This window comes from Stegastes partitus, unplaced genomic scaffold (assembly GCF_000690725.1).
Source record: "Stegastes partitus isolate 25-593 unplaced genomic scaffold, Stegastes_partitus-1.0.2 Scaffold189, whole genome shotgun sequence".
Classification (NCBI taxonomy): domain Eukaryota; kingdom Metazoa; phylum Chordata; class Actinopteri; family Pomacentridae; genus Stegastes; species Stegastes partitus.
This window is the reverse complement of record NW_007577920.1, coordinates 464,876-474,085: the sequence shown is the minus strand read 5'-3', so window position 1 is coordinate 474,085 and position 9,210 is coordinate 464,876. Positions and strand designations below refer to the sequence as shown.

At 42.6% G+C, this 9,210-nt stretch overlaps 2 protein-coding genes across 2 annotated transcripts; both read right to left on the bottom strand.

Annotated features, from left to right (window-relative positions):
* Positions 1 to 164: 164 nt before the first annotated feature.
* On the bottom strand, positions 165 to 815 carry nanos3 (nanos homolog 3). The gene has a single exon (XM_008280294.1). The coding sequence runs from the start codon at positions 813 to 815 to the stop codon at positions 165 to 167; it is 651 nt and encodes a 216-aa protein (XP_008278516.1).
* A 2,572-nt stretch (positions 816 to 3,387) lies between these two features.
* Positions 3,388 to 8,544, bottom strand: LOC103356236 (afadin- and alpha-actinin-binding protein B). The gene is made up of 12 exons (XM_008280319.1): positions 8,493 to 8,544; positions 8,234 to 8,343; positions 8,088 to 8,156; positions 7,885 to 8,008; positions 7,716 to 7,794; positions 7,488 to 7,608; positions 5,872 to 6,013; positions 5,661 to 5,764; positions 5,405 to 5,566; positions 4,527 to 4,641; positions 4,280 to 4,442; positions 3,388 to 3,579 (listed from the first exon to the last, which is right to left on the bottom strand). The coding sequence occupies exons 1-12, from the start codon at positions 8,542 to 8,544 to the stop codon at positions 3,459 to 3,461; spliced, it is 1,362 nt and encodes a 453-aa protein (XP_008278541.1). The 3' UTR covers positions 3,388 to 3,458.
* Between the last annotated feature and the right edge of the window lie 666 nt (positions 8,545 to 9,210).

The following is a 9,210-nucleotide window of genomic DNA, read 5'->3' as shown; positions in this document are numbered from 1 at the left end:
CAATCAGCCTCACTAGAGGATCCACAGCAAGCAAAGCATGCAATTAAAAAAAGCAAACTAAAACACACACACACACAAAAAACCCACAACAAAAATCACACTCATTACTGAAAAAGAATTCTGCCTTATATGCAGTGTCTCTTTGCAACCTCCCACCTGTTGGTTCAGCGTCTGGACTTTGCGTAAACGGAGCTGTACGCGCTGTCCACTCTGGGACAGAAGCGCTTGGTGTGAGCTTTGGCGCCCGTGGCTCCGCACAGGGGACACACGTACTGCCGCAGGTAGGGACACAGAACGTCTCCTCCCTGGTTCTTCAGCCAGTGGGATCCGTACACCAGCTCGGACTCCCCGTTGTGTTTGCAGAAGCTGCAGAACATGCGCTCAGTAGGCGGAGGCGGCTCAGGTGTTTTGAAGCGCGTCGTCTTCTTGCGCTCTTTTGGCGCTCCGGAACTCGCCGGTTTGGGCACAAGCTTCAAATTCACTGTGTGAGTCGAATTTGGACGCAAATCATCACAGGGGTGCTGGTGACTCAAGTTACCTTGGAGTGGAGATTTACGGAGGAAGTACGGCGCACTGTCTGCGTGTTGGTTACTTCTGCCGGATGCGTAAAAACCAGACACCAGAGCCAGATCACCAGATTCCGAGAGCGCAGGTTTGGATGCAGTCAGGGAGGACTCAGAGGTAGCATTTCGGCTCAAGATCTCTTTGATGGTGTCGGACAGTCCCATGTAGTCTCTCCAGGGCTGGAAACTTTTGTTGTCGGACTCCATGAAGCGCGGCGGGTGATGAAAAAGTCCCCAAACCATGCCGTTCATTCTCGCACTTTCCGCGCTGTGTGTTCCGTCAGGTGTGCCAGACTGTCGCCGGGGCCACACGGTTGTTGACTTTGAAATAGCGATAAAGGTGAAGGTGCCGGATGCGCGCTGAACAGCAGTGATTGGTAATTGAATACAAGTGTTGATCAGAGGCGTGCAGCAGCCAATCAGGGGAGGTCATGACCAACGCGTGCAGTCTGCTCCAATCAGTAAAACTGGATGATGGCTCTTCATGCACACTTTCAAACTGAAAAACCAAAATCACTTGTATTTCATTATTTATGATGTCTCTTTCATTCTTTTTTGAGTCCTGCACGTACTATATAGGTAGATAAATAAAGCAAATTGATTATGTGCAGAGTGGTGACACATTAAAGGAAAAACTACTTGTAGGGAACCACTGTGTCTGGAGAACAACTATAGTGCATCGTAGCACTGATCCTTCAAGTCTCTGGAACTCTACTCGAGGGATGCACATGTTCTTCCAAAATATATTTGGTGTTTTGATGATGGTGTTGGAGAATGCTGTCTAATGTTCAATCCAAAACCTCTTGAAGATGTTTAGTTTGCTTCAGATCTGGAGACTGTGGAGGTTATAGTTTAAGATGTACATTGATTTATACTCATCAGCCATTCAGTGGCGTCTCATGGCTTATGGATGAAAGACACTGCTGTCAGTTTCATCGTTCAGAACATCTTTGATTAGCAGTGATCCTGTCCTCTAAGGAGACAAGTGGACTCAATCCATGACTGCAAAATATCCCCTCCAACATCACAGAGCCACTGGATGTTCTTTCTTTAAGGATCAAACATGTAGGCTTGTTGCTTTCTTTTGGTTTGTGCCACACATGCCCTGCCCTTTTGTTTTTTTTTCAAATCTCAGTAGACCAGTGTGGATGGTTTTGGTACTATTGAAATCTAAAATGCCCAGTCATCTTTTTAATGAGGGGTTTACACACTGCAGGCCTGCTATATAATATCCCTTTCTGTGTCATTGACAATAATCTGTTTTTGTCAACAGTCTGATTGTGTCCTGCTTTGACATTCTCAGCTATCTCAGTAAAAGCTGCTCCTCATTTTTCTTTTTACATAATCACGCTAATACACAAACATCAGTCATCAAATGTACACAGTCGACTACAGTTTTTAACCATAGTTATTCCCTATAAATCTAAACACAGATGTCCCTTATGTCACTGTTTGTATTAAAGCTAGGGGAGCAGTCTTCGGTCTCTGACTGAATCTCCTGCAATCTGTTCCCCAACAATCTTTCAAAGTCATTTAAGTCTTTATACAAACTCAGAATTAACTGGTGCTGCTCAGCATTTTTGCCCCAGAGTGATACTGGGTGTTAACTGCTTAATTGTACCATGCAGTGCACCTGTGTGGGAGCATCTGCATTTGTTGTGTTTGTCCAGTCATCATACAGGCTTTTCTTTAATTTGTCGCCAGTTTGTTGCTTCCAACATGGACAGCATACTTTAATATCCAGAGCATTCTGAAAATGTACTCTTCGAGACACTAGAAATCGTATGTACTGTATGTAGGAATAACAACCACAACAAAATACGGAAAAAAAGAGCCTGCATGTCAAACTAGGTCTTCTAAATAAATTTCTCATTTGAGAACTCTCAAATCAGAGTAAATTATGTTCTATTAGACAGACTTAATTTGAAGATTAGTCATAGAAAATAAATGGAGTTTTCTTGTTGTATCAGCTAAAAAGTTATATTATTGTGCAGCTCTACTATAAACATAGCAGGAATAATCATGATAGGATTCAAACTGGCTGCAGGGTAGCGCAGTTGGTTAGCACTGTAGCCTCGCAGCAAGAAGGTTGCCGGTTCGTGTCCTGGTGGGGGCACCGGGATCTTTCTGCGTGGAGTTTGCATGTTCTCCCCGTGCAGCGTGGGTTCTCTCTGGGTTCATCCCACAAGTCCAAAAACATGTTGAGGTTAATTGGTGATTCTAAATTGTCCGTAGGTGTGAATGTGAGTGTGTTTGGTTGTCTGTCTCTAAATGTAGCCCTGTGATAGACTGGTGACCTGTCCAGGGTGTCATCGCCCTGGGATAGGCTCCAGCCCCCCGCGACCCTAGTGAGGATTAAGCGGTTTATAGTTCATGGATGGATGGATTCAAACTGAGCAGGTCCAGTTTGTATATGAGAAGGCAGTGGCCCCAATGTTAGTCCGCACCATACTTCAGCCTCTCAGAAGGATTAATGGAAACTTCGATTTAAATCTAAACTGTGCTAAGAAGTTTGAAACCCTTAAGCCAGGATAGTTTTTGAGAAAAAAAAAAAGGCTGACAGACAGAATGTGTTGTAGTTAAATAGTAAGTGAAAGAAATGCTGATTGCTTGCAGAGCTACAACTAATCTGGTGGATTGTCACACACATATAACAAAATAAAGTGTCGTTTCTAAAACAGATTTCCGTTATGTATGAATGCAGTCATTATTAAAATATAATTTCTCTCTTTGTTCATTTCCTGCCTCTGCAGTATCAACCGTCCAATAAATCCTAGAACATGCAGCAAATGGCACAATGTCCACATGGAAAAAAACAAATTGCAGAAGAGTAACATTAGTCTTTATTAATTATTTTTGAAAAGTGGAATTAAAAGTACAATGTGCTTTTCACTGCTACTGCCCATCATCAGTAATGTAGTAAAACGGCCAGTCTAAATGTGGACCCTGAGTCATGTCCTCTGTCCTGTAAACCCCACCGCCCCATGTCTCTGACGGGTGATCAGCAAGTCTGGATCTGAAGGAGGAGAGATGGCAAAGTGATTGCAGCAGTTATAGGGAGAAGTTTGAATCTATGTCAGCTTTAGTGCTAGCAAAGCTTTCACAAAAAGAGAGGAAAGAGACATACAGAAGTTGTATTTGTCAATTTTGCATCAGTGCCACAGAAATATGCTCATTAAATAAATGCACCAAGGAATCATATCTTGAGCATCATTTCAGTTAAAGACTGGCTAGGAACAAGGATTAATTTAAAATTGGCCCTAAAAGCAACACACTATATTAGGTCTGTATGATCGACACTTCAACATACACCAATCAGCCACAACCAGTAAAACCAACCAGCTGTCTCGTTACAATACAGTGCTCTGCTGTGAGAACTCGACTCCTGGCATCGCTGTTAGTTTGACATGTACCATCCACATAAACTGATGAAACACACATTCCTCCCAGAACTCTCCAACAGCAGTGCAACCCCCAGCAGGACAATACGCTGAAAAAAAAAAATGCTCAGAAACTGCTTGAGAAACAGGACAAAGAGCTCAAAGTGCCAACCAGGCCTCAAAACTCCCAGATCCTAATCTGACTGAGCATCAATGGGATGCCTTATCCACAAAAAAGTATCCCAGAGATCTCATGTTGATGCCCCATGACACACTGGGGAACTGCATGATATCAGGCAGGTCTTTATCATGTTGTGGCTGTGAGTCTTCACTGACCTGTAGGACAGATTGAGGGCAGAGTAGAGCTCAGGCGTGCTGGGGGTTTGAACTCTGGTTCTCCCCTGATGTAATCCATGAACAGCAGCAGCCCCCGACTCGGTGGACGACGGAGAGATTGGAAGACAGCCGGATATGCTGTTGGGCCCTAAACCTGAGAAATCTGGAGACAAATACATAAGATGGATGCTGTTGGGGACATTTCATTAAAACTATTTCACCACATTATAACATCGGCCCCACTCACTGAGAGCGGTGCTTTCTCTTCTGTTGTCGCTTGGAGCTCCTTTGCCAAACAGTGGCGAGTCACAGAGATACTGCTGCTTCACAAGACAAGCCTTCTGCTGTTCAAAATCACGGCGCTGTAGACACAAGAATAAAATATACGTTGTAAAAATATGGATCCTATCCCAGCCAACTTAGGGCGAAGGCCAACTAAAAATATAATTATTTTATTGACATTAGTTGTTATTTTCAGAGATTTTTTTTACAGTTTTTATACAATATAGTATTCCACTTTTTTTCCAAACATATTTTCTTTGGCACCCTCGCTGCTAGCTTTTACTGCTTTATGGTTTTAATTTTTATTTTTTAAACAGTGTAGAAGGCAAATGGACTGATGATGAGTTCCAGATATATACTGTCAATCCCAACTCACATGAATAATGGCCTGTTAAAGAGCCAAGGCTCACAGGATAACTAATTACTTGTACTGCAGTCTTGAGAGCTCTGCCCTGAAAGTTTCACTGCCATTAACATCTTCAGTCATGGGACTGACGTTGGGGTGACAACAAATATCTTGGACTCCCCATCAGGTAGTTAGAACTGAAGAAGCCTCTTGGATGGGAGATGAAATGTCTTCAGGAACCTAACAGAGAAGGCCAGTTGCTTTCTACTGAAGCCTTATATTTACACAGTAAAAAGCAGGACTTAGAGATGTTGTTCTTTTTTTTGTGTATGAGAAAACTGCTGTAAATGCACAATCTGAAAGACAAGGTGGCTTTAGTAAATATTTACTTCACATGCTGCTCCTTTAACTCTACAGGGGCCTACAGCATAACTCAAAATGAGCCAACCAGTCAGTTAACCCTTTAAAACACTGTCTCTGCCTCGTTTTCTTCTCACCTCATGACTCAGTCGAATGGCAGCATCAGTGAAGGACTGCCTCTCCCTCACAAAAGTCCTCCTCTGATGTTCCAGCTCAGCCCAGTGCACCTGAAGACGCTCCCACTCTTCCACAAAGCAGGAATCAGCCAGTTCAGCCGGGACGGGTGAAGCAAGACTATCCTACAGCAGGAAAACCACAGGGAATATTTCTGATTCTGATGCTTGGACAAGCGCGTACGACAAAAGTTTGTAGGTGCAAAATAAAGCGTTATACCTGCAGGAGCTGCTGTTGTAACCTGACAAGCTGCTGACTCTCTTTCAGCTCAGTTTCCAGCTGAGCCAGGAGCTTGTCGTGGTCAGTACCAGCAGCAGTTTGGCCTGCAGTGGATTTGGTCAGTCAGTGGTTTAGCAAACATAAAACTGTAGTTTTCTTACAAACTACAACATGTAACAGAATTGTTTAAAAGATAGTTGAATGTGTTTACCTTCAGACAGGATGTCCAGCAGTCTTATCTGCACCTGCCTCCAACTCTGGATGACTCCACCCGTCACATGCTCACCAAGGGCTACTTCAGCTTGATCCAACCTTTTGTCTGCTTGGGCCACATCCACAGAGTCCGACACGGTCTTAAATACAAAAATTACAATTAATTTTTGACCTTGAGTGTCAAAATGATCTTAAAAACAATCTCTTTCTAGTAGCACTCAGGTGCTTTACACAATTGCAGATGTTCACATTTTCTGAGTGATCTGAAGGGTCTTTGTTCATGGCTACTTAAAACATCATCAGACAAGGAAGCGCTTATAAGAAATGGGGGAAAGGGAGCAGGGGAATGACATGCAGTACAAGTGCAGGCAGGCAAGGATTTGAACTTTAAACTCGCTGTTGACGCCATTTGGTCTATGCCCTAACCACGCTGCTCAGTGAATTAATATTTCAGTGAACATTCAAGGTCCAAAACAGCTACTTAAAAGGGTCAAATGTTGTTTCCAATGTCAGAAATTACCTATAGTCTCAAAGTTTACACCTACATGGATGTAAACTCTACTTTGCTAGGATCCAAAGTTATTGCAAAAAGATCACGCGGTAAATCTTAAAAAATCAGTCATGGATGTAACCCCTAAAAACTCATCTCTTGGTATCTAAATTGCATACTTAGATTATTTATTTTCATGAAAATAATTCTTTTAAATGTTAAAATAGCTTGGAGGCAATTCTACAGCATTGCTTCCTCTGGAATGCACAGCTCCATGAAGTCCCTGCAGCTGGTGAATCCAACTTAATATTGATTCTGCTCAAACACTGTAAGTCTAGTCTCGGCTACACAATGTCAAGCTGTAATATTGGAGTAATTCAGCCATACAAGTCTGAACTGCAAACAGATTCTGAAAATGAATAATGATACAGAAAGTCTCACACTGCAAATTAAAGGGAATAGTTCTTTAGTTACATATGAAACCCTGGAAGTCTGAATGTGTATTTTTGAGACTCATCAGGTCACAAATACTCAGGCATAGCATTGACTGCTTATTTCGCTCATAATCTTTCTACCGGCATATCAAAAAGCACCATATGTACATGTTCACAAGTGAAAAATTTGATTTGTGATCTTTAAATGAATATAGGCGCTATAGAGCCGTAAGAGCCACCAAGGAATTGTATGCGTTCTTTACTCACCTGCAAATTTCCAGCTTTTATCTCAATATAGTCAAAACTAGATCTAAAACAATTAATAAATCAACAGACAACAATCAGAATATATTTCATAATAAAATGATTGTTCTAGTTTTGTCATTTCATTGCAGCTGCACATGAAACCACTGTGTTGCATTTATTGCAACACAAATTAAATCTGTGTTTTTGAGACTGTCATCAGCACACTGTAGTTTCAAGGTATAAAATGCTCAGGAATGGTGTTGACTGCTTACATCGCTCATCATATGTCTTCCAGCATATAAAAAAGAACACCATATGGACATGTTGACAACTTGATTTTCATTGGACGGGATCTTCAGTCATTCTTTTTGGATATGTCTAATTGTTAGTTCCTAACCATCCCTGTTCTTAATTTTAAAAAAAGGCTTGTCAGCGTATCCTGACCTGTTCCATGTCCACTCTGAGTGCATGAAGCAAAGTGGTGAGGCTGTGTCGCAGCTTCATCGCCTCTCTGAGCTCTGCTTCTCTGCGCTCCAGCATCACACGCAGAGTTGCTTCTTCTCGTCTGCAAGGTGGAGAAAGCAAGTGAGGATAAAAAAATTTAATAAAATAAAATAGTAGAAGAATGAAATGCAAAGAGCAGAAAGTGAATGAAAACAACAGCTGACATACTTTGCAGTAGTCCTGAATGATTTGACTGGCTGCTCTCTTTTGCCTCTGCCTCCAGGTGGAAAGTTCAACACCTCGATGGCTGGACAGTAAAACACAAGGAGATAAACGCTTCAGGATATATCTGAGATGTGTTTGCATTATTCTGTGGGTTTGACAGAGGGAGTCTCACTGGGTCCTTTCAGTTTGTGTCTGTCGGTCAGCTGTGACAGTCGCTCCTTCAGTCTGTTGCTGTGCAGCTCTCGATGTCGCAGCTCGGCCTCCTGCTGGCCACACTGCAGCTGGAGACGGGTGCACTGCCAAGAGGAAACGTGCTTTTGAGAAAGGAAGGAAACAGTGTGGAGGTGTTTAAATACTCTTTCACACAAGCCTTACTTTAGCCCGCTCACTTCTCAGCATCTCCTGAAGCCTGGCCATGTGTTCATCCATCTCTTTTAGCTGCTCCTATTAAATAAAAGTTGAGTTCTCGCCCAGAATTTAAAGCACTAATCTGTTTTTCCCCCCAATTAATTCTTACCCACCCTGAGTGAATCTCCTTGGTTTCTGTGCTCTTCTCTGTCAGCCCACCAGGAGGTGCTGTGAGGGGGATTGCGTAAAGGATTGAGGCCAGGATCTCTCAGCAGGTAGGAATCTGTAGTATAGTGAACCAGAAAAACAGGAGGGATTAAAGGCAGAAATATGGTATTAAGAGAGGGAAAAGGAAGATATGAATGGATTAATCTTCAAGGATCTATGGTCTGAAGGTGTGTATGTAAATTTGGTGAAAGAGGATGCTATTACCTGAGTCCTCCTGGCATCTTCCAGCTCTCTTCTGACCAAACCTGGAAGCCATCTGGGTGCTACATTCATCGCAACAAGCAGAAATTTTGCACAGATACAAACCTACCTGGTGTATATTTTAGGATCACAATGTGTACACACGTTCATGCAACATATTGATTTACACACGTCCTCACCTGAGCAGGGACACTTCCTCAGTTAGAGGCAGCCTCGTTTATTTCCAGGTGACAGCACTTCTGCTAATTATCGCTGATAATGGACAGTGTATAGACTCGAGCTTTGGACTGAACTACTCGGCCAAACTGCTTCCTAAAAGCCTCCAACTTCAGTTCAGTTTTGACGTTGCCTTTCAGGTAAGTGGTTTCTGATGGTGCTGTGAGCCAAATTAACAGATGTGTCCAGAATAGGAGGAGCAGCTTTGATGAACCCTCAGACACACCCACACTTAAAGGCTCAGCTGATCACCTTGAGATGAGCTTTTATTTTCCCAATCTTAGCTTGAAACTGCTTCGAATCGCAAAATCATTGTCGTATCAGCATGCTGTCGCCGCTACTGATTTTGAGCTTGACGTCATATTGTTTTCATAAGCAGAAGAGAAAACAGGATGTCCTGCAGATTTTCAACATGTTGCCAGACAAGCATTATAGTACAGTATTTGATGCAGATTTATTTCAGCATCTCACTGACTTTGCACAAAACCACCCGAGGCTGCAATCT

Excerpts from the sequence above, each read along its gene's own strand:
- nanos3 (XM_008280294.1), bottom strand. The coding sequence starts at position 815 with ATGAACGGCATGGTTTGGGGACTTTTTCATCACCCGCCGCGCTTCATG.
- LOC103356236 (XM_008280319.1), bottom strand. The coding sequence starts at position 8,544 with ATGGCTTCCAGGTTTGGTCAGAAGAGAGCTGGAAGATGCCAGGAGGAC. Across the intron at positions 8,344-8,492 it reads AAGATGCCAGGAGGACTCAG|ATTCCTACCTGCTGAGAGAT; the intron begins GTAATAGCATCC and ends ACTATACTACAG. Across the intron at positions 5,765-5,871 it reads GCTGGACATCCTGTCTGAAG|GCCAAACTGCTGCTGGTACT; the intron begins GTAAACACATTC and ends AATCCACTGCAG.